This window comes from Peromyscus eremicus, chromosome 9, assembly GCF_949786415.1.
Source record: "Peromyscus eremicus chromosome 9, PerEre_H2_v1, whole genome shotgun sequence".
NCBI lineage: Eukaryota > Metazoa > Chordata > Mammalia > Rodentia > Cricetidae > Peromyscus > Peromyscus eremicus.
The window spans coordinates 83,992,661-84,016,764 of NC_081425.1; the positions used below are offsets into that span (position 1 = coordinate 83,992,661).

The 24,104-nt window shown below is 44.3% G+C and overlaps 3 protein-coding genes and 3 non-coding genes across 10 annotated transcripts; 5 read left to right on the forward strand and 1 right to left on the reverse strand.

Annotated features, from left to right (window-relative positions):
* Positions 1 to 100: 100 nt before the first annotated feature.
* Positions 101 to 7,054, forward strand: Gnl3 (G protein nucleolar 3). Its single transcript, XM_059274530.1, has 15 exons — positions 101 to 395; positions 1,776 to 1,834; positions 2,473 to 2,610; positions 2,712 to 2,822; positions 3,025 to 3,105; positions 3,570 to 3,702; positions 4,482 to 4,594; positions 4,852 to 4,972; positions 5,224 to 5,311; positions 5,691 to 5,865; positions 5,945 to 6,087; positions 6,178 to 6,314; positions 6,401 to 6,558; positions 6,707 to 6,773; positions 6,856 to 7,054. The coding sequence occupies exons 1-15, from the start codon at positions 383 to 385 to the stop codon at positions 6,939 to 6,941; spliced, it is 1,623 nt and encodes a 540-aa protein (XP_059130513.1). The 5' UTR covers positions 101 to 382; the 3' UTR covers positions 6,942 to 7,054.
* On the forward strand, positions 3,744 to 3,820 carry LOC131920209 (small nucleolar RNA SNORD19). The gene has a single exon (XR_009381557.1). It is a non-coding gene; the product is annotated as a small nucleolar RNA SNORD19 (small nucleolar RNA).
* On the forward strand, positions 4,636 to 4,715 carry LOC131920217 (small nucleolar RNA SNORD19B). Its single transcript, XR_009381564.1, has one exon. It is a non-coding gene; the product is annotated as a small nucleolar RNA SNORD19B (small nucleolar RNA).
* On the forward strand, positions 5,553 to 5,627 carry LOC131920210 (small nucleolar RNA SNORD69). The gene has a single exon (XR_009381558.1). It is a non-coding gene; the product is annotated as a small nucleolar RNA SNORD69 (small nucleolar RNA).
* A 1,102-nt stretch (positions 7,055 to 8,156) lies between the features above and the next one.
* On the reverse strand, positions 8,157 to 21,475 carry Glt8d1 (glycosyltransferase 8 domain containing 1). 5 transcript variants are annotated; one of them, XM_059273935.1, is made up of 10 exons: positions 21,397 to 21,475; positions 16,188 to 16,241; positions 16,005 to 16,103; positions 12,347 to 12,560; positions 10,802 to 10,919; positions 10,503 to 10,587; positions 9,900 to 10,012; positions 9,421 to 9,587; positions 9,215 to 9,327; positions 8,157 to 8,692 (listed from the first exon to the last, which is right to left on the reverse strand). In XM_059273935.1, the coding sequence occupies exons 2-10, from the start codon at positions 16,201 to 16,203 to the stop codon at positions 8,502 to 8,504; spliced, it is 1,116 nt and encodes a 371-aa protein (XP_059129918.1). In that variant the 5' UTR covers positions 16,204 to 16,241; positions 21,397 to 21,475; the 3' UTR covers positions 8,157 to 8,501. The 5 variants fall into 5 exon arrangements, with proteins under 5 accessions (XP_059129918.1, XP_059129916.1, XP_059129917.1 ...); XM_059273933.1 differs by lacking the exon at positions 21,397 to 21,475 and adding an exon at positions 21,113 to 21,296; XM_059273934.1 differs by lacking the exon at positions 21,397 to 21,475 and adding an exon at positions 20,896 to 21,056.
* Spcs1 (signal peptidase complex subunit 1) lies at positions 21,291 to 22,991 on the forward strand. Its single transcript, XM_059273938.1, has 4 exons — positions 21,291 to 21,704; positions 22,044 to 22,103; positions 22,185 to 22,271; positions 22,721 to 22,991. Exons 1-4 carry the CDS (start codon positions 21,489 to 21,491, stop codon positions 22,847 to 22,849), a joined length of 492 nt encoding a protein of 163 aa, XP_059129921.1. The 5' UTR covers positions 21,291 to 21,488; the 3' UTR covers positions 22,850 to 22,991.
* Positions 22,992 to 24,104: the final 1,113 nt, after the last annotated feature.

Here is a 24,104-nt window from a genome sequence, read left to right on the forward strand (position 1 = left end):
GCCCCGCCCGCCCCGGGCCCGGCCTTACCCCGCCGCTCCGCCGCCTGCAGCCCCGGCCGCGGTCCCCGACCGCCGCGCCCCGCCCCGTGGCCGCCACGGCTGCTAGTGCTCCTCTAGCCGCGGCCGCTGCCGTCGCTCCGGCACCCGCCGCCCTTACCGCCCTCACCCCTCCCAGTGCTGCCGTAAATCCAACCCGGGGCCGCCAAGCGAACCCGACTCTGCGCGACAGGGTGTGCGCGCGCACGCGGCGGAGCGCCGACAGGCTTTACGGCAGTAGCTTGAGCGCGAGGCCTTGGCCCCTGCCGCTTCAGTTCGCACGTGGCGTCCGAGAAGGCAAGGTGGATCTGAGATCTCTTCTGCTTCTGAGGTGTCCGCTGCCAGCATGAAGCGGCCGAGTGAGTCGGGTCGGGAGGTGGGCGTAGTCCGCGAACCGAGCAGGTCGTTCTTTCTGGCGCTACGCAGAGGGCTCCCGCAGGCCGTGGCTCTGTTTCCCCGCAGAACTGAGTGAGGGTTGGAAGGCCCAGGACCGACTTCGGCCATGTTCACCAGGGCCTGCTCTGTAGAAGGAAAGCTAGGCCCCTTAGGTGAAGACTAAACCAGATTTATGTCGTTAACGTGTCTGAGCCTGTTTTCGGGCCCGGCGATTTCCTTTCGTATAAGAACTATTCAAAGCCGGGCGGTGATGGCGCACGCCTTTACCCCAGCACTCGAGAGGCAGAGGCAGGCGGATCTCTGAGTTAGAGGCCAGCCTGATCTACAATGCGCGAATTCCAGGACAGGCTCCAAAGCTACCCAGAGAAACCCTGTTCTCAAAAGAACTATTCAAAACCAGTCCGTCGGCCTTGGTGGCACGTGCCAGTAATCCTGTACACGTGATAACGCAAAAGGATCGAAAGTTTGCAGCCAACCTGTATTATGTACTGAAACCCTGGCGCAAAAGTTCATAAAAGGAAACCCCCTTACTTTCCTTGAGATTTGTGGTGCTTTCCTCTAGAAGCTGGTTTCACTCTCGATCTACTGGGTCAAATTGACTGGGATTTGAAAGTGGAGCATGTACTATTAATAAACACCCGGCATAATTTTGCAGGAAAGGTTGAGGCAAGGTTTGTGTAGCCCAGACTAGCCTTAGATTCCCGATCCTCTTGGTCTCAGCCTCCAAAGTGCTGTGTTGATAGGCATGTGCCATCTTCCAACCCCTCTCACCCCCATGAGTCTTATATCAATTGGTGGTTGACTTACCACAAGAAAAGTACATCAAAACATTGTGTTCATCAAAAACTAAGTACAAGGCCTGAAATTTTCAATATATTTTTGAGAGTCCACTGGCCTTATAAAATAGTGTCCTGAGAGCCAGGGATATGGCTAAGCTCATAAAGGCACTTGCCACCAAGCCTGACTGTCAGAGTTCAATCTCCCAAACCCACATGATGGAGAGAACTTACTTCTCAGACCAAACATAAAATAAGTAAATGAAACATGGTTTTTTAGTGGGTGGAGTGGAGAGGTGGCTTAGCATTTAAGAGCACTGGATGCTCTTCCATAAGACCAAGACCAGGGTTTGAGTCCCAGCATCCACATGTCAGCTCACTGCTTTCCATGAAGAAATGAAGCCCTCTAGTGGCTTCCTCCGAGAGAGCACTGCATACATGTGGTGGTTGCCCTGAGAACTGGCAAAACATCCATACATGTAATTTTTAGAAAGTAAAAGCAAAACTAGGTTTACTGCTCAGGTATGCAGTCGTTTGTTTTTGTTTTTGTTTGTTTGTTTTTGGCAGAATTAAAGAAAGCAAGCAAACGTATGACCTGCCATAAGCGGTATAAAATCCAAAAGAAGGTGAGTGTTCCTGAGAGACCTATACCAAATGGATTGCCAAACTGATTTTTTCATCCTCTCTCCTCCATGGGGAAGGCTCTATTAATGATTTAGGGATTGGACGTGGATATAAGCTCTTAAACATCGATGATGCAGCTGTGGCAAGGTGCAGGATGAGAGACAGCCGAAACAGCTCACTGTGACAGAATCTTTACAAAGAGCTGCTGAGTGATTTTTCTGTTTTATGCATACGTGTTCTCTGCATAGTTCCACTTGAAGTTCCATTTTTCTAGGGTGCTTCACATGCGTTATAAATTATGTCTTGGGCTGGAGAGATGGCTCAGCGGTTAAGAGTACTGACTGCTCTTCCGAAGGTCCTGAGTTCAATACCCAGCAACCACATGGTGGCTCACAACCATCTGTAATGAGATCTGGTGCCCTCTTCTGGCCTGCAGCCATATATGCAGGCAGAACACTGCATACATAATAAATAAATCCTTAAAAAAAAATAAATTATGTCTTAAGATGGGCTTATTGCCTAAATCCTAAGTGGTAAAGTGTTTTTTGTAGGGTGAGAATGTTTTTGTAGGGTGAACCTATGGCCCTCATGAATGCTAGGCAAGCACCCTCTTCCGACCTTCTTACAGTGTTTTTAATAGGTCCGAGAACATCATCGAAAATTAAGAAAGGAAGCCAAAAAACGGGGTCACAAGAAGCCTAGGAAGGACCCTGGGATTCCAAATAGTGCTCCCTTTAAAGAAGCTCTTCTTCGTGAAGCTGAGCTAAGGAAACAACAGGTAAAATTTGCAAGCTGGAGCTTGCAGTAGAATATGGTTTCCAGAGTAAACTAACAGCATGGGTCTCCAGCTCATTCATTTCTTTTATGGCTCTGACACAGCTTGAAGAACTAAAGCAGCAGCAGAAACTTGATAGGCAAAAAGAACAAGGAAAGAAAAGAAAACTTGAAGTTGACCCTGGTGACGAACAGTCTAATGTGGAACCTCAGCAGGTAGGGTTATCTGTCCTTAAAAATGAGCTGTGCTCTGAAGCAGAAATAAAATTAAAGAAGTGAAAGATTAATAAGAAAATGTAGATTGTCTCCTATTTAAAATACCAAATATATTGCCTGTAGTCATCTGTAGAAATTTTAATACTGGTAACAACCGCTGTTTCTGATTTTATCATCTTTTCCCCTAATTTTTATATCTTAGGAATCTGAAGAACCCAAAAGCAAGAAAGCTAAATCGGGCAAACAGAATCCAAAGAAGTTGCATTGTCAGGAACTTAAAAAGGTATCTTAGCATAGGTCAGTGTCAGAAATGGTAATGAGACTTTGTAAACTTGAGAGCTCCTTTGTAAAGTGGGAATCCATAGAAGTTGTTGCAGTCAAAGTCAAGAGGGTGGGTAGTGGATTCTTAGTGCATTTGCTTCCTAGCACTGCCAACCCTGATATTCATTTCCCAGGCTCAGTCTTCTCTGTTACCAGAACTGGCTAAGCCTCCTCAGTCAGTACTTCTAAGAAGGCCTGTTAAACTACATGTGCATTGTGGCTCGATCATGTGTTCTGACATGATGAAGTTGTTTCCACTTTGGAGACCCATGTTTTATTAGGTTATCTGACTTTGTTGTGTAGGAAATATTGCTAGCATTCTTCATATAAAAATGAAGGCATGGAGCTCCTGTCTTCTGGACTCATGGCCACATTGAGGGTGTTGCTCAACAAGGAATGCTGTTGTGATGGTTTCTTACTTGACAGGTGATTGAGGCCTCCGATGTTGTGTTAGAGGTTTTGGATGCCAGAGATCCTCTTGGTTGCAGGTGTCCTCAAATAGAAGAAGCTATTGTCCAAAGTGGACATAAAAAGCTGGTACTTGTATTAAATAAATCAGGTGAGTAGAAAGAATCCCCTTTGTCTCATGTGTGCACTTGTGAGGTATGAGGAAAATATCTGAACAGTCTGATTCTCCCTGAAGACTGATAAGATCCAACTCTGACCTCAACAGAACCAATACATGTGCACTGTGGTAGCCAGGGACGTGGGGAGGAGGTAGTTTCTGCAGGTGATTCCACTGGATTTTCCTGCTCTGCTATTCAGCACTTAGTCTCCCTTGGCTATGTGTCTGGGTGGGCTTGAGCAGCACAAAGAAGAGAACCCAGAAGAAAGACAATAAGGAATTGCCAGCAGTGGTTTTTAAGCTTCAACAGATATTGGGGGGGGGGGGTATATTTTGTAGAAAACTAATACAAAAGTGATTTAAAATCACTGTTAGGCTTAGAAAGCTGGTGCCTCTTAGGTGAAGGAAAATTCTGGAAATGTGTGCATAGGTTGACCTACTGCTTAGATTGAGTGAGCAGTACTGGAGATACTGAGATTCAAAAGTAGCTCGGTGGGTATGATGCTTGTCTGGTACTCAAGATGGTTTGCTGCTTAGCACCATATAAAAGCAAGCATGGTAGTGTGTTTCTGTGATCCACCACTGAGGGGATAAAGGGAAGTTCCAAATTTCAAGGTCATTCTCAACTACATAGTAGGTTGAAGGCCTATCTGGAATACATGGGTTGAAAGATTGGGGAAATGCAAATGAATACATTTAACAGTTTACCACATTTAATAAATTAGGCTTAAAAACCGCCAAACTGGAGCATGTCTTTTCCCGATTCTTGCCAGATCTAGTACCAAAAGAGAATTTGGAGAACTGGCTAAATTATTTGAATAAAGAATTGCCAACAGTGGTGTTCAAAGCCTCGACAAACCTGAAGAGCAGAGGGAAGACGCTCAAGGTACACTGTTAGTGGTGGGAAATGTGGTTTCCTCGGGTTTGTGATGATTGAAATATGATGAGTATGCAAAATGTTGATTAAGATGAAAAACAATAAGATCCAACTCTGATTTCATCAAAAGATCATCTGAAAGGCAGTAGAGCCCAGTGGGTTATCTAAGAGCTGGACTCTGGTGCCAGACTTACTCTATTCCACCCAATGGTACTTGCCAGAGTTAATTAAAACTACTCTATTTTGGATTTTTTAAATGTCTAAAGGTAAAGAAGAAGAAGACTGTTCCATTCCAAAGTAAAGTCTGCTGTGGCAAGGAAGCCCTTTGCAAGCTTCTTGGAAGTTTTCAGCAGTCATGTGGAAAAGCTATTCAGGTTGGAGTAATTGGTGAGTTTCATTCAGCACATTTAAGTCTAAAGATACTTAGCCAAGGACATCACATTGTGGAGTGTGTACAGGTTAATTACTAAAGAAAGGATTTGTTCTCAAATGTTAATTCTGACTTAACTCACCAAAACACTGAAAAAAAAAATACCTACCAGCTTCAGAAGTTGGCATCTGAAAGAACACTGAACCTGGTATGGGCAAGGCAACTACCAGAAAATGTGGTTTATAATCTGAGTTTACATTTTTTGTAGGTTTCCCAAATGTGGGGAAAAGCAGCATCATTAATAGCTTAAAACATGAACGGATCTGTAATGTTGGAGTTCCCATGGGACTTACAAGGTAAATAAGACTTACTAATTAGAAAGACATCAGTCAAAGAAAGATAGGTTGTGCTGAGCTAGGAAAATTGATTGGAAAGGCCCAGCTACCTGCAGTTGAGTTTGAAAGGTTGAGGAAAGCTGCCTCAAAGAAGGTAATTGGACCTGGTCCGGAAAGATAAGGAAATAACTGAAGTTTGGATATGTTGCACTGTAACATACAGTGCTTGTTTTAGAAGGACTCTCTGTTAGGGTTTCACATAAACATGAAGCAGTGATGAGAAATTGGATCTGACTGCTGTGCTGAGTTTGTTCAATCCAACCCTGAGCTTCATGTTGTCTTGCCCTTAGACAGACCAGTGTCCCTCTTAATTCCATCTCCCTCTCTTTTTTTCTTTCAGGAGCATGCAGACTGTCCCTTTGGACAAGCAGATCACAGTCATAGATAGTCCGTGCTTCATTATCTCACCATCGAACTCCTCTGCTGCACTTGCTCTGCGGAGTCCAACAAGCATTGAAGTACTAAGACCACTAGAGGCTGCCAGTGCCATTCTGTCCCAGGCTGATAGTCAGCAGGTGAAAGAATTCCCCTTGAGCTCCTTACCACTGTTCTTTATCTACACAGATGAATGACAGTTCGTGTTCTGTTTTTAAGGTGGTATTAAAATACACTGTCCCGGGGTATAAGGATGCACTGGATTTTTTCACTAAACTTGCTCAGAGAAGAGGTCTGCACCAAAAAGGTGGAAGCCCAAATGTTGAAAGTGCCGCTAAACTGTTATGGTCTGAGTGGACAGGGTAAGGTGAATTTGAAGTATTGGCATTGAAGACAACGTAGAATGATAAGGGGACTCAGCTGTGTTTGACAGATCTTATTTTTAATGCCAGTGCCTCATTAGGTTACTACTGCCATCCTCCTACACCCTGGAGTCCTTCTCCACATCTCAGTGAGATTACTGCAGCAAACATGAAGAAGGGCTTTGATCTAGAAGAACTAGAAAGAGATAATGCACACAGCATGCAAGGTGAAATTGTTTTCCTTTGTATTGATGAGTATAACGCTGACAATACCGCAAGTCTTAGCTGTTAACCTGAGTTATTCCTCCTCTAGTCCTCAAGGGCCCTCATCTAACTAATAGAATCCTCTTCCGGTCCTCGGGCCTGACAAATGCAATAATAAAAGAAGCAGACATACCTGAAGAATTGCCAAGACAGAAAGAACACAAACAGGATGGTGAAGACGAAGAAAATGTTGTTGGGGAAAACACTGTAAGTGACTTTTCTAGCATTACCGCACGGAAAGAATGAGGAGGGGCCAAAGGTAGAAACAATTGGTGACAGAATTCCTAACTAGGTGTGCCGCCCAAGACTGATCTACCCTACCTCACAGAGTTAATAAGATGTCTTTGGTCCCCAGGCAGAGAGCTCAGATGTACCCCCTGTAGAAGACACCAGGGAGATGTTACCTGTGGAATCAACAGCAAGTGAGTCTGGGACAAAGGACTTTGAGCACAATTGCTTTTATTTTCTTGTATAAAATCTCACTTTTCTTTTTCTCCTATACAGGTAAACCATCTGACAGATCATTTACCTTGGATAAAATGAGTGAAGAGGATGATGATGCCTATGACTTTAAAACAGATTATGTATAACTGCTACAGATGATAGATGTGTGCAGTGTCCCAGATTGATAGGACACAAACTGTAAATCTTGTGAATATGTATCATGTTATGTACATTTAAAAACTACAAAGCATTTGTGTCAGGCGTGGTGGCACACACCTTTAATCCCGGCCCTCAGGAGGCAGAGGCAGGAGGATCTCTGCCTTAGTGGCCAGCTGGTCTACAGAGTGAGTCCCAGGACAGCTAGGGCTACACAGAGAAACCCTGTCTCAAAAAAAAAAAAAAAAAAAGTGAGTGGGTAGGTGGTCTGTATGCCTTGGGGTGGAGGCTCTAGAGTTATACTGTTGTGACCTGAATTGCTGGAAATTGAACTCTGGGAGAACAGCAGTTGTTTACATTCTTAGAATATGGGGGAAGCTAAGAGAGACGCATGGACCTCCCTGGGAAAAGGAAATAGATAAAATGTCCTGGGTAAACTGGGGTGGGTGTGGGTGGGGGATGGGAACATGAGGGATCAGGATGGTCGAGTTGGGGGTGGAACAGAGGGAAAGAGTAATAAAAGAAATACCTTGTTAGAGGGGCCCCCTAACAATAGTGGAGAGGGTGCCTGAACTGGCCTTCCCCTGTAATCAAGATTGGTGACTACCCTAACCCAGAACCTTCATCCAGTAACTGATGGAAGCAGATGCAGAGATTCACAGCCAAGCACTGGGCTGAGCTCTGGGAGTCCAGTTAAAGAGGGTAGAGGGATTCTATGAGCAAGGGGCATCAAGATCATAACAGGAAAACCAGAGACAGCTGACCTGAGCTTGTGGGCTCTAGATGGACAACTAGGGACCAACCTAGTGAAGGGTGAGTTATGTAGCTTGATCTTTTGTGGGTCCCCTAGCAGTGAGACCAGGACCTGTCCCTGATGCACTATTCAGTATGGTGGGATGCCTTGATGTAGCAGGGAGGAACTTGGTCCTGCTGCAACTTGATATGCCATGCTCTGGATTCCCAAGGAAGACCTTACCCAGAGGGAAGAGTGGAAGGGGGTAGGGGGAGAAACTAGGTATGTAAAATTAAAAACAAAAACAAAAACCAAGCTGCCCTCGTCAGGAGACTGGGTGTCAATATGGAAAGATTTTTAAAATGTTCACCCTTTTCTGCTTTTCAATCTTTGAAATTATGAGGCTATATAAGTTATTTTTAAAATTAAAAAAAATATGGGGGAGAAAATTAGTTCTGTGGAAGCAAAGAAATTTATTGGAAAATGTAGATTTTATTTACAAACTGGACCACAGGTTACAAAATTAAAACCAAGCTGCAGTTCCTAACTACAGCAGTTAGATAGACAAGTGCTGGTTTTATCAGTCTGTCCTTCAGGTCAGTCAGCAATATAGTAAACAAACATTTGGTAAGGCAGATGGAGATATTTGTAGTCATCTGGGAAGCTGACTGCCACAGAAGCGATTTGTGATCTCCACCAGCTGAAACATCCCTTTTCTGTGAGTTGCTACAGAGGGACTCAAGCCTAACACTGTTGACTTCCCACGTGTTGTGTCTTCCAGGATTTCCTGAGTGATGCATTTAGCTTCAATTGTAGTTCACTTTATGTTTGAGGTATCCATATGTCTTCGGATTAAACTGAATTTGCCTGTTGGGTCTGGAATATACCATTTTTCCCAAACATCAGCGTATGAAGCAGCTCTTCCCCAAGGCTTGAAGTGACCGTTCCAGTGAAGTAACTTGGCAGCCTTTACAAACTGGGGTGAATAGCGTTTTCCAGCACTAGAGCCTTAAAGAGAGAAAAAGTGCCAAGTGATTGTACTAGTAAGACAGAGCAATGCTGTGCTACGCTGCAGAAACCGTAAGAGAAACACTGGGTACAGCTCATCCCTAAAGAGGAGTTCTTAGATACCAATTTCTTTTTTCTTTTCTTAAATAACAGTTTTATTTATTTTTACGATTTATTTAGCTATTACATATACAGTGCTCTGTCTGCATGTATGCCTGCAGGCCAGAAGAGGACAGCAGATCGCATCATAGATGGTTGAGCCACCATGTGGTTGCTGGGAATTGAACTCAGGACCTCTGGAAGAGCAGCCAGTGCTCTTAACCTCTGAGCCATCTCTCCAGCCCCGGATACCAATTTCTAATTAGCTTAAATCAGCTGCTACTTTTTCTTTGTTTTGATGTAGAGTCTGCTATGTGGCTCTGGCTGACCTCAAATCAAGGTAGTACTGCTGCCTTAGCATTCCCAAGTGCTGGGATTACCAGCATAAACCACCATACCCTGCCTGACGAACTCTCGACTTACCAAGGTGGCGGACATTCCACATGGGGTCAATGGTGGAATGCTGTTGATAAAATACGATAAGCAGAGGAGGTGTGGTGATGCTGCCAGCCAGTGTTCTGCTGTACAGTCCCTCTCTTGGTAAAACATAAAGAACGTTAGTGAACAGTACTGACCAACTTCTATTAGGAAAGACTTTGTTTAAATAGCTGAATGAGTTACATACTTACTCTACATTAAGTTTCATCCATTTCTCTAGCTGGTTAGTTACATTCTGTCTTTTCCATTCAGTCAAGTTTGCAACAAAAACTCCAGGATTAAAGGAGCAGGTGCTGGCTTTCATGGAAAGCTTGCGAATTCTTTCCTTTTTATAGTCAAGATAGCCAATATAATTGTACTAAAAACACAAATGAGATATTTGCTGCTTCAAACAAAAATTTTTTTATAGCAAAAAAGTCAGTAGTCGGACAAAGGAGACTTCTCAAGTTATTAGCAAAAGTGACATAGGTCTGACAGAAATACAGTTGGGATCTAAAATTTGTCTTAGTAAGTAGAATATCTGAGGAGAATTGGTTGTAAAGTCCATAAATGAATCCACAGAAAAGTAGGCATGCGATTTGGAGTGATGTAACTGCTTAATGTAAGAATGAGCCCTGACTTCACCATTTCAAGCTTTCATAGCGAACAAGGTTTGCAGTAAGTAATTTACCTGGTTCCCTGCCCCCCGGATGATCACTTTCGTAGAGGTTGAATCACAATCTTCTGAAAATGCAGCGGCATGTCCTGGCTTCAGGGGTGTATTGTACAAGGCAAGAATATCACCTGAAATGGAGGAAGGGAAATGAACGATTGCTGTTGAGATTCTGTTCCTTCCACTTTTTCCCCCTACTTTCAAGACAGGGTTTCTCTGTGTAGTCCTGGCTGGCCTGGAACTTATTCTGTAGACCAGGCTGGCCACGAACTCACAGAGATCCACCTGCCTCTTCCTTCTGAGTGCTAGGATTAAAGGCATGTGCCACCACAAGCCTGCAATCTGTTCCTCCCACTTCTTTTTTTTTTTTTTTTTTTGGTTTTTCAAGACAGGGTTTCTCTGTGTAGCTTTGCGCTTTTCCTGGAACTCACTTGGTAGCCCAGGCTGGCCTCGAACTCACAGAGATCCGCCTGGCTCTGCCTCCCGAGTGCTGGGACTAAAGGCGTGCGCCACCACCGCCTGGCTCCTCCCACTTCTAATAGTGGCCTTTTGTGGTAGATTATCATAGGACAACCCTACAGCCCAGAATCCAGATGAAAAAAAGAACTCATTCTTGGGTACCTTGTACAATTACGTCATCATCCATGTATATGGCCTTCTTTGCACTGGGAACCAGAACTGGCAAGTAGAACCTTGCAAAGGTTAACTGAAAAGGAAAGAAGCATCAGCCAGGAGACAGTAGCTGGGCTCTTATTTGTAGACGCTATTAGAACGTTCTCAGAACCCTTATAAAAGACAGTCAATGGACTCTTGGAGCTGCCCAGGTTTGGTCCCTAGGGAACTACCTGCACTGTACTCAGAGTTATCCAAGTATTCTAATCAAATACTCCCCAATAGAAAGAAAGACACATCGAACTCACTGGTTTCATGGACTCCCCCTGGTCAGGATCCTCCTTTACTTTCCCTTCCAAAAGTTTAGTGTCAAAATTTACAATTTTGTACCTGATGCTTTTCAGGGAAACACTGTTAAGCCAGGACCTGACAAAGAAAACACATTTCAGTCTTAAACAGTTATGTTTCTAAAGCAGAGCCTTACCCCTCTGCTTTTCTAACAGTGGCATAATGCAATGTAAGAGAAACCCAAGGCACGAAACAGATGTTTCAAGTTCTTTATCTCTCTAATACTAGGGTTTCCTCACCCGAGATGAAGGCATTCCCACCAAAGTTCCTTCTCAACCAAGAATCTCTGAATCTCTTCTCCCAAAGCTTTACTGTACAAACTCTAGACTTGAGAATACCCCACCAAGACATGGACTTGATTTCTTTTCTTGAGGTACGATCTTACTACATTGCCCAGGTTGACCTTGAATTCACTATTCTCCCTCAGCCACCCCAACGCTGAGATTACAAGGGTGCACCACCATGCCCAGCTGGGCCATGGACTGTTTGGCCTTCTAAAAAATGAGTCCAATCATACTGGCAGTAAAAGCTAGTTATCAATAAAACTAGTATTCAATGTCAGCTACAGAATGATTATTAACTGTGATGAACCTAAGAAATTCACCCACCTGACTCTGTAAGAACAGCCCTTGACACTTGCAGAAGCACTACACATCTTTTCTAGTTCATTCCAAACCTGCAGTATGTTTCTATATCCCACATGGGTTCTGAGTTTTTCAAGAATGAAAACAATTTTCATGAATGTGAATCATGGAGAAAGACGTAAGGACAGAAATACTCAGAACTCTGACAGACTCAGACAAACTGCTTTTTAGATTAAGTTTTGTAGATTTCTGTTTTTAATGTTTTTTGTTGTTGTTGTTTGGTTGTTTGTTTTTCAAGACAGGGTTTCTCTGTGTAGTTCTGGTGCCTGTCCTGGATCTCACTCTGTAGACCAGGCTGGCCTCAAACTCACAGAGATCCACCTGGCTCTGCCTCCCGAGTGCTGGGACTAAAGGCGTGCGCCACCACTGCCCGTCAGTTTTTAATTGTTTTAAGGCAGCCTGTCCTTAAACTCATTGTAGTCAAGGATGCCCTCAGAACTTCTGATTCTCCTGCTTTTACCTCCTGAGTGCTGGGATGACCGGCATGAGCCACCATGCCCAGCTTCTGTGGTGCTGGGAATTGAACCCAGTGCTTTGTGCATGTAAATCTGTAAGAAGCTAGGACTCATAAACCAATATATTACTTCCCTTATTCAGAAGTCAGGTTGCCAAACATTAGACCTATTACTAAACGAACTGTGGAATTAATAGTGTGAGTATGACATCTAGTTTAGTTCCTGACATAAATTATCACTTCTCTTGCCACAGAAACATGACACAATCACGTGAAAAAACTATCTGTACTGTGTGTGTGGTAAAACAGGACGATCTCATACTATGCTGTACAGTAGTTCCTGGCTCAGCAGTGGGCTGGCAAAGAGCACCAGGCAGAGGCAGCATCATTAGGGAAGCAGTGCTCACCGGAGATGGTCTGCTGTACTGTTGAGTGTAACAATGTAAAAAATCACATTCGAGCGAGTGTTATGATGAATGCTATTTACAGCTGCAATGGTCCCACCCAGCCTGTCTTCAGAGGCAGCAATGACCACAGGAATCTCCTCTTGTCTCCCATGTACTGGATGTTGACGAACATCCGCGACGAGGTCTACGGGCTGAAGCCCCAGAATTCCCGAATCTGAAAAGATCACACACAAGGAAAGCACCGGAACACAAACAACCTCATGATTTTTTGTTCTGGTTTGGTTTGGGTTTTGTTTCTTTTGTTCTTTGAAACAGAGTTTCACTGTGTAGTCCTGGCAGTGGCGGGGAACCTGCTATGTAGACCAGGCTGACCTCGAACTCAGAGATCTCCCCGTGCTGAAAGTAAAGGTGTTTACGTAAAAAATGTAAACATGCCCAGCAAGTTTATTTTTTTATGTTTTGGTTTTTTGAGACAGGTTTTCTCTATGTAGCCCTGGCTGTCCTGGAACTCACTCTGTAGACCAGGCTGGCCTTGAACTCACAGAGATCCACTGTGATGCCTCTGCCTCTTGAGTGCTGGGATTAAAGGCATGTGCCGCTACCACCCGGCTGCCCAGCAAGTTACAGAGTCCAAGACATGGAAGGAGGTAACATGAGAATTACAGTAGCAATTTACTTATTCTTTCTTGCCCATTAACTTTGAAGCACACAATAGAATATTGTGTTTTCATATATGTAACCACTTGGAAAGAAGTGGGAGAATTTTAAAAATAACCTGGCAACAACACTCTCGGTATACCATTAGTATGGAGGTTCCAGAACCTTTCTGAAGTGTGTTCTGGCGGTTTATCAGCGGCCTTAAAGGGGTAGATGACCTCTGTCTAATCATTCTTTCTTTTTTTTTTTTTTTGGTTTTTTGAGACAGGGTTTCTCTGTGTAGCTTTGCGCCTTTCCTGGAACTCACTTGGTAGCCCAGGCTGGCCTCGAACTCACAGAGATCCGCCTGGCTCTGCCTCCCGAGTGCTGGGACTAAAGGCGTGCGCCACCACCGCCCGGCTAATCATTCTTTCTTAAGGACTATCTAAAACAAAGAAGTGTCAAATTTTTAGGCTGAGGATTTAGCTCAGCAGTAAGGGTATACGGTCCACATGTATAAGGCCCCGGGTTCAACTCAAGCACACCAAAACAAGCCACCCATTTATTTATACTTATAAAAACCTAGAAACAGTTTTTCAAACCACAAATCGTATGGAGGCATAAAAATCAATGTAACGGATCATGATCAGAATTTACTCTCCTGAGCCGGGGATGAACCTCGGCTCTAGCATATGTTAAGCAAGCTCTCTACTGCTAAGCTATATCCCTAGGCCTATAATTTGAGTTTAAACAGGAAAAACTTTGGATTGGAATAAAAAAATAAATTTAAAACGAGAGTTCAATACAAAATAACTGCAGTATTACTCTGTAAACCATCCTTGCCTTTTATGATACAGTGGGACCTCCATATTTATGATTTCCATATCTGCTGATTTAATCAACCACAGGTGGAAAACATTAGAAAGCAATTACTGTGCTAAATATGTAGAACTTTGATTTTTATCATTAGTACCTAAATAGTACAATATAACATGGATTTATACTATACAAGATATATGTAATCTAGAGGTACTTTATAGTACATAGTAAGATGTACACAAGTTATATGCAAGTTTTTTGTAATTTTGTGCAAAAAGTATAAGTATCTGAAGATTTGGGTACTACAGCCAGTCCTATGAATATAGAAGGACAGCTGTATATTCACTCTGCCACCAATGAACACTGGTCTTATTATATGCTAGATAATGTCTAGTCCTGGAGTTACAACCATGAATAAAGCATGTGAATTTTAACTAGACAGATATCTATGCCTATGTATGTGCTGCCTGTAATGCAGTTCTTACTGTGGGATTGCCATCAAAATCTGAAAGTTTAAAAAAAAAGAAAAGAAAATGTATCTTCTTATGGATACAAATAAATTTAACAGCATTAAAATTACATACACAAATAAAATAAAAAAGTCTTAATTACATATATGAAGTTTACATTATGCTTATGATAAAAATCACATGGAAAAGTCTATTTTTATCATGTAGTTTAATATACTCTCAAATATATAGAAAAAATACAAAGTGAGAAAAGAAGATACCAGGTCAAAATTTTTATAGTAGGTTCTCGGATCAATGAAATAACTTACTCAACTAGTTCTGACTAAATAATTCCATTTCTGTCTCCAAGTGCTGGGCTTATAGATATGAGCTAACTCTGGTTTTATTTCCTTTTTGAGAAAGAGTCTTATGTAGCTCAGGCTGACCTCAACTTGGTACATAACCAAAGACGGCTTGAACTCCCCCCCCAATACCTCGCCAATGTTACTTATTATTGTGTGTATGTGGATATGTGATGTGTGGTACGCCATGGTGCACATTGCTGGATTGCTACCCACTAGGGTGTGTGTATATATATATTTTAAAGTAAAGTTTTGCTATTACCTATACTGGCCTCGAATTCATGATTCTCTTGCCTTGCCTCACTTCCCAATTGCTAGGATTTTGGGGATGTGTCATCACATCTAGCCTCAAAAACGATTTTTGAAAACAAGGACATTATGGTTCACACCTGTAATCCCATCACTACAGAGGCTGAGGCAGGAGGATCAGGAATTCAAGAACGGTCTAAACTACACAGTGAGTCTGAAGCCAGTCTAAGCCATAGATCCAGTCTCAAAACAAGAGAAAACAACAAAAGATATCTGCAAACACCCTGAAGCCTCAGATACCCCTCATTACCAGGGTAGACTCATATGAACAACTGGACAGTTGCAATGTAATTATACAATAAAATGATTTTTAATCAGCTGACAGACTTTGTTTTACTACGAAAGCCCCACTGCCGTGATTGCTAAGTTAAAAGAACGTCACCACGTTGGCACTGTAGTGACAACAGCAAGCGTCAAGCCAACACCAGGTCACTGCCTGGGCTCATCTTCCAAAGCTCTGACCCGCTGGAAGGCAAGCAGGTGGCAGCCCACAGACACGCCTTTGATAGAACAAGTATTCTCTCAGATTAAGTCCTTAGCTAAAGACTTCACTACAGAGAGAAGAGCGAGCGGGAGGCACCGTCTGAAACGGATGAGTACCCACTGTGCCTTCTGTTGGAGTAAACTTGGACAAGCTGCCAGACTCAGACCCCGACTTGCTCCTGTGTTGAACTCCAGCCCCTCCCCCTTGGCTAACTGCTATCCACCTTATCCAGACAGCCTGAGCAAGGCAACTTCTAAAGCTAGAACAGCCTTGTCTGGACAAACTACTCCAGGAAGTCGAACTTGCACATAGTCCTGAATCTGCATTTAACTTCCCACTGCCAAAATCTCTACTATAAACTCCAAGTATTCCCTTCCTTCTTTTCACAGACACCCCTTCCCACTGTGTCTGTCCTCTGCTATTTGAAGTGAACAGTCCTATCTGCTGAGGTCACTGGTCTCTTTTGGCCTTCTGCCCCTTTACACTGTCTCGGGGTCTTTGTAAGTCCAAGAAGCAAGTTTTCTTTAACATAGTGCTATAAGTCAGAATGAGGGGCATGAGGACCCCCAGTGGTACAGAGTTAGTAAAGGTTCCCATACCTGAAACTTCATTTCTTAGCAGACTACTCAAGCTGAGGAAGTTATGGTGCAAAACCAGTAAGAAGAGAACAACAGCCAGGACCCAGATGATGATGTTTACTGAAACAGAGGAAACCTGCGTTACATCTTTTGGCTTTGGTCTAGGTATAAAAACAATGGAATTTGGAGAGAGAGAGAGCATACCTTTACGGAATGACATCCTTTTCTTCTGTCTTACACAAACATTAGATACTAATCCTATAAAATACAAGTCCCCAAAGTCAGTTAGTACGTGAGAATGGTCATCAAAACACTTAAACACTCTTATTCAGACACTTATTTTTAAATTAATAACTTCCAAGCACCCAACCTGGGGCCTGAAAAAAGATTTTTTAAAGATTTATTTATTTATTTATTTAATGTATGTATGAGTGCGCTTTCTGTATGCACCTTTACACCAGAAGAGGGCATCAGAGCCACCTACAGAAGGTTGTGAGCCACAATGTAGGTGCTGGGAATTGAACTCAAGACCTCTGGAAAAGCAGACAGTGCTTTTAATCTCTGAGCCATCACTCCAGCCCAGAGCGAAAATTTTATGATGATCATAATACAGTATTTTCATATGATATTTGAGAACACATAGCTTTAGCCAGTTCCAAGAGATTCAACACTTTCTTCTGGCCTCTGCAGGTACTGCATGCACATGGTACACACACAGAGAAGCAGGAATGTTTGTATACACATAAAAACCTGCTTTTAGGAAAATAAGCCAGGCTGAGGACACGGCTCAGGGGGTAAGAGTGCTGGCTGGGTAAGTACAAGGAACTGCACGTGTATCTGCAGCTCCCACGTCAAAAGCTGGGCATGGTCACATGCACACTGTGACCTCAGCACTGTGGGAGGGAGGTACAGATAGGAGGCTCCCCGAGGCTTGCTGACCACAGCCTAGCTCTAGATTCAGTAAGCAGAGTGATACAGCAGTACACCGGAGGTCCACCTCTGGGCTCTGCACACCTGCACGTACAACACACCCAGACAGAGCGTCCCCAGATGCATCTCTGCTGACGAAATGACCCAGCAGTGAGAAAGTGGGTCCAGTGCTGGCACTCTCTGGGCCCCTCTGCCCATTCGACACCTTTCCTTTTTCAAAACAATCCAATGGAAATAAGACTGTGGATATGTATTTATGGAATTAAATCAATTAAACACATTTCTACAACAATCTCTTGGAAATAGTTCCTCAAAGATAGATTTTATAAAACCAGAAACTGGGACTCTAAGTTTAAGACCTTTAACCCTTTTGTAAACTTCACCTATAAGTATATCTAAACATGTAGATAGGGACAGTTATTTACAAAGCACTTCCAGCCACACCACACTGCTAAGAAAGTTCATCTAAACCGTGTGTACACTGGGCATTTAATTTCCCAAGGTCTTTATAAAAGTAGGGATATCTATTTTAAATCGGACCATGGGTCATATTACAAATCTGAGGCAATGTAACTCAGACTTATAAAGAACAATCTAAAACACATGAACACACTTCTTTTTAAAACAGTATACACAAAACACATTCCACCAATGAACTTCCTCTATAAAAAAAAAAATACACATTATAGACTGCCAAGGTGGCTCAGTGAGTAAGTGTGTATTTGCAGGACAAGTCTGATGACCACAGTTCGATCCCCAGAAACCAGGGAAAGAAACGACCCTGAAAATTGTCCTCCCTCTGACTTCCACGTGTACACCATGGTTCTCTCTCTCTCTCTCTCTCTCTCTCTCTCTCTCTCTCTCTCTCTCTCTCTCTCTCACACACACACACACACACACACACACACACACACTAAAAAACTTAAAGAACACACATTGTAAGCTGGGAAGAGAGCCCAGTCCATTAAGTGCTTGCCGGGCAAGTCAGGACCCAAGTTAGATCCCCAGAACCTACAAAAAAACCAGGGTGTGGTAGCAGACTCATATCCCATCACTGACATGAAGACAGGAGCATCCCTGGTGGACGGCCATCTTAAGGAACACCACCTGGGGCTGACCTTTGGCCTCCACATTTTTGTTCTTATAAACACACAGGACTGCACACACAAAAAATAAAAGAATACACATTATATACCCTGTTATTTGTCTTTATCACATCATAAGCTGAGTCTTCCATACAGAAGCTGGCAAATTGGGAGCTACTCAGTAAAGCCCTAACACCTGCCTGCTTTGAGTTAAATTCCACCAAGACTGGATAAAACAATCTCATTCCAAAAAACTCCAGCTAGTTGCTGGTACAAAAGGCAATGTTTTATCTCATCAACTTCCATTATGTTAGTTACAGGTAGCACTGTATATGGACTGGAAGTCACATGTATCTGAGCTACTCCAGATAGCAGAACATAAGATACTTCTAGCAAGCACTGAATGTACTTAAGTAGATACACATGACAGAATGCAATTGATGATAAGTCTTCCAGCTATCTACACAAAAAATACCAGCTATCAGAGTAAATCTGACCAACGTTGTTTCCTGGTAATGAGAGTTCCTTGATCTGTTCAGAAGGAGCTCTCAAAATCTCATACACACTGTAGGTATATAATAGTAGTAACATTTTTGTCAGAGCACAATTGTGTACAATTTTCTTCACTATGAAAAGTCATGGTGATTTTCTGCAGAAATATAAAACTTTTACGTTCCCAAACCACTTGTATACAAAAAACCTCCTCATAAATAAACACACACACACACACACACACACACACACATACACAGAGAGAGAGAGAGAGAGAGAGACAGAGACAGAGAGACAGAGACAGAGACAGAGAGAGAAGGAGAGCACCCAGGACAGTTATTACCCATTAATATGAAAGAAATCTTATGGAAAAAAATTCTTCTGTTTATTGTTGTTTTTGAAACAGGATCTCAACTATACAGCCCAGGCTGACCCTGAATTTTGCTCGTGTATGTATATATGGCATGTGTGAATGCATATATGTGTGCTTGCATGTACGAGTGCAAGTGTGTGTGTGTGGGGGGGGGGGGAGTCAAAGATTGACATCAGGTGATCACACTCCACCTTACAAAGTCTCTCAATTGAACCCCAACTTGCCAGTCTATTTAAGTCAGCTTGCTCACAGGATCTCATCTCCACCTCCCGAGTGCTGGGATCACAGGTGGGTTGCCATACCCACCCTGCATTTACGTAGATACTGGGGACTTGAACTCTGGTCCTCACACCTGTGTGTTAAGCATATTACCCATCTCTCTAGCCAACCTCCATCTCTAAAACAAACAAATAAATATGCTAGCTACCTGTATTTATATTCACAGTCTCAACAACTATGTTTTAATTTCCCCTCCTATTATTGCGGACCACACATATTCACAAGACGCCGTCCCACGGGGTGCCCTGTGCCCTATCCTACAACTGTTTTCACTTAGCATCATAAACTCCTTTCCATTCCTGGTGAAGCACACCCAGCGGCATGCTAGCATGTTCTGGGGTCTTTCCCTTAAAGGGGGGAGGAGGAGGGAGTGGAGGACAGACAGAACAGCACTCTGCCTCCTTCACACTGAAGGACTGAAAGATCTGAAACACTCTTCTCCCTGCCTTTGCTTCTCTGTTCTTAGATGTCTGTTCCTATGTCAAACCGCTCTTGTGGAGACCACCAACCAGTATCATCTCTCGGTCCTCTTCTTAGACCAACAATCTCACTCTTCCCTCTCAGTTATGAAATCATCCCATGTATGTATCTACTGCTGTATCCCTGTCACCTAGACCATCCCCACCAAAGAAACAGGCATGTGGCATTTGTTGACCGGTCTTGCTAATCCAGGAGCATCTGGTTCTCCAATCAAGAAGAGAATGTAATCTTAATAATAATGGACACTCAATTCCAGCATAAGGAAATGGGATTCCAGCTGAGCACTAGCTCAAAGGGGACCTGGCAAAACACCATTTCGTTTTTCCATCGTTTTATGGTTCAAACACTTTATGGTCTCTACCGCAACCGCCATCCTATGAAATGCTATTGGTAGGGATACAACCCTCAGGGATGAATGGCTATACTTGTAACAGAGTGAGTCTACTCATACATACTAAGGAAAACATAGGGAAGGAGAAAGGGGGAAAGACCCATGAAAATTGTTGTTGCCCTACGATGTCCTGGCTCTGAGGTCAGAAGTGCCAAAGGAGTCTGTATTTTTCTGTAGGGTGGCAAAGTGCAAGGAGACCCGGACATTCTCTTCACCCCTTTGCTGGCTAGGTCCTACTTGACTGTCATGGTCAGGAAATTTCCCCAAACCTCACGTTGCACCTCCCTGGGCTCCATCTCCTGGATGCCTCTCCCTCACAGCTAATTCAATAGCCATATATTTCTGGAGTGATGTGGCCATCATCTCCCTTGACACATTCAAGTTCTAAGTCACAGCTGTGCCCGGGTCCATTGGCTGGAAAAAAAAAAAAAAATGAAAAATTGGTGGCTCCGTGGATGCGGGCAGCAGCAACCTCCCGGCCTAGAGTGCCTAGCATCTCACTGACTCTCCGCATGCACAGCGGAGTGTCCAGAGAGGCAGATGGCCCCAGAGGTCCAGATCCCCAGAACGGGTACCCCATTTAGCTCACTAATGAGGGAAAGCTCCCGCTTTTGAAATACACACCACCCTTGAAAAAGGGGGCTAAGGGAAACTTCTGGTCTTTACCAGGAGGACCTGGTCTGGGAGTGTGAGAGCCATGGAAAACGGCAACCAAGTAGTTGGGCTGAATTTGGGACCCCCTGGGTGGGAGTACGGTGGCTCCTTCCAGAAGGCGTGGGGCCGCCAGGGCCTCGCGTCTCTTCTCCGAGGCAATCTCCTTTCCCTGGAGGATGTGGCTCGGTTATCTTCCCTAACTCTAGGGGTCATTAATGGCCTCCTTACGCTTAGGAGTGACGGGGAGGTGGTGTGGCACTCCCGGGATCCCGCCACGCACTGACACGCCAGGTTAGAGCCGCGTCAGACGAATCGCGGCCCTCGGCAGCTCAGCGCAGCCAGCTTCACCTGCACCGGGAGGAGGGGCCGCCGCCCGCGCCCCGGCCCGCCCCGGCCCGCCCCGCCAGCTCAGCGCTCGCACCGCAGGCCCCAGCCCCAGGCCCACCGTCGAGCCGCCCGCGTCCGCCGCACTCCGGCCGTGGCCCCCCGGCCCGCGAGCTCTGCAGCAGCCACGTTGTGCCACAAACCCTAGTCTGACCGTGGCTCCCGCTTCCAGAGAGCCACGCGGCGCAGCAGGCGCCACGGGGCAGCCCGGTTGCCCGGGTCCTCCCTGGGAAAAGGCCGTCGCTATGGAGACGCGGCGCGCGCCGGCGGCCGTTAAGAGGGGGAGGCGCGGCCCGCAAGTGATTTCCGCCGCGCTCGCGGCTCCCGGCAGCCGGTAGCACTGACCGGCGTACGATGCTCCGGCCGGATCGCAGCCCCAGCCCTCGTGAGCAGTGCGCCGGGTTCTAGGAACCTTAAGAGACGTACCTCCTTTGGTGATGGCGCGGGGCGGGGCCAGAGGTTATCCCTGCCCGTCAGAGACATCCGCTTCCGGGGCCACGGCCGTCGGACTGAGGGGCTCGGCAGGTCGGCCAGGCTGCGTTCGGTGTCTCAACCCGCAAGCTACACTCCTTAAGAATCAGCTACCCTTGCTTCCTTGTCGATCGTCTCCGCCAATCATGCTGGAACATCTGAGTTCGCTGCCCACCCAGATGGTGAGGACGCGCGTCCTGGGTCCCCGCACGCCACTTGGGAGCCCAGCTGCTTCTAAAACCCCGCTGGAATACCGACTGGTGCTGCGTGGTTCGCATCCCCAAAGATTGCCCTAACTTTCCCCTACTAGGACCTCTTCTCTTCCCCAGAGAGGATTCCCTTACCCATGCTCCGTTAAGATGCCCAAAATTTCCCCGAAAATCAAAATTCTGCTTCCTTACTCAGGCCCTTCTGGGAAACTCCTGGTGTTGAGTGCTGCCCTGTGCCAACACTGAGTTCCCCTCAAGAACTGCAGTCTTTTGGTAGTAGGACCAACTCTGCCCCTTCTCTTTCGTCCCTAGGATTACAAGGGCCAGAAGCTAGCTGAACAGATGTTTCAGGGAATTATTCTTTCTTCTGCAGTAAGTATTGCTTTTACCTTTAATCTTGTAATCCCGTCTCCCTCGGTTTGACTGTATTTAATATACTTGGTTTCTTTTCAGGTAGTTGGGTTTATCTACGGGTACGTGGCTGAACAGTTTGGGTGGACTGTCTACATAGTTATGGCCGGATTTGCCTTCTCGTGTTTGGTAAGAAATTTGTGGGTGTTTATTAGCAGCAACATAAATTTTCTAAGTTGGGAAACTTGGTTGGACCTAGTAGTGAGAACCAGAATCAGCTTTTTCTTCATCTTTCCCATTAATGTTTCTGCTTTCTGTTACTGGAAAAGTAGAATGTTAAATAATGTCTGCTGGTGTGAGCTGCACAGAAGAGCAGAGCTTTCTGATTTCCTCTTGCAGCTTACTTCAGGCAGAAGATAAAATATGGCAGGGGTTTCCTGCTGTGCTCACTGCTTCCGTCGTTCTTTTCATTCTTAAAACTGTGAACACGTAAGGCTTGTTCTTACCACCTGCCGGATCTTGTCTGCTCAGTTTCCTCACCTTTAGCATGGTGGTTATTTGGGGACCAGACATTATACATAATAATCTTTTAAACTTTGAGTGGAAATACATGCTGCCTTTTCTCCTTTCTGATCTAGCTGACACTTCCTCCATGGCCTATCTATCGCCGACATCCCCTGAAGTGGTTACCTGTTCAAGACTCAGGCCCAGAAGACAAGAAATCATCGGGGGACAGAAAAATGAAGAGACATGCCAAAAATAATTGATCGGCGCTTTCACGATTCAAGTCATATTTTAACTTATAACTGTTTTATACCATCTCTTCATAATCTTGTTATGGAGAACAGGAATATAAGTATACAATGCTTCTTTCGGTGTACATGATGAATAAACACCTCATAACTGCTAGCACTTTTTTTTCTAGTAGAGTTTTGCAATAGGTTATCACTATGTAGACCAGGCTGTCTCCAAACTCAAAATCCCCCTGCTTCAGCTTCCCATACTGCTAGGATTACAGGCATATGCTACCACACCTGGCTTGATAGTCCAATTTGGTTTTTTTTTTTTTTTTTTAGTTTTGGTTTTGGTTTTGGTTTTTTTGGGTTTTTTTTGAGACAGGGTTTCTCTGTGTAGCTTTGCACCTTTCCTGAAACTTGCTTTGTAGACCAGGCTGGCCTTGAACTCACAGAGATCCGCCTGGCTCTGCCTCCGAGTGCTGGGACTAAAGGCATGCACCACTACTTCCGGCTGATAGTCCAATTTGTAACTATCAAAGTTTCACAATTATGAGTCATTGAACTGTTTTAATGGTGGGTTTTGGTGGTGGTATGGTGGTGTTTTTTGTTTGTGCATTTATTTGTTTTTTTTTTGTTTGTTTGTTTGTTTGTTTTGAGATAAGGTCTTTCTGCCTGGCCCTGGATGTCCTGGAACTCTCTATGTAGACCAGGCTGGCCTTGAACTCACAGAGTTCCACACCTGCCTTCACCTCCCAAGTGCTGGGATTAAAGGCATGCTGTACCATGCCTAGCTCAAATGCTATCAATTAAAACTCATGGTGCAATTCTATGTCTGATCTTTAGTTGGTTATTTTGCAAAAGTTTTATAAGAAGCCAAAGTTAGATGTTTAGAAAATGTTAAGCATCATCTTGTCCCTGCAAGTCCTACATGTTTTTAAATTCACACTTTTTTAAAAGATTTTATTTCATGTGTGTGCATGTTGAGGTCAGAAGACAGTTTGCAGGCATTGGTTATCTCTTTACACCATCAAAGTCCTGGAGCTGGAACTCAGATTGTCGGATGCTTTTACCAGCTGAGCAGTATCAACAGCTCCCTTGGTTCTCTTCCACTGTTTTTTGTTTTTCATTTTGAACATTGATTTGTATGTATTGTGTGTGGGCCCATATGTAGAGATCAGAGAACAGATGTGGGAGTCAGTTCTTTCCTTCTTTGTGGGTCCCAGGGACTGAACTCGGGTTGTTAGACTTGGCAGCAAAAGCTTTTGCCTGAAGAGCTATTTCACAA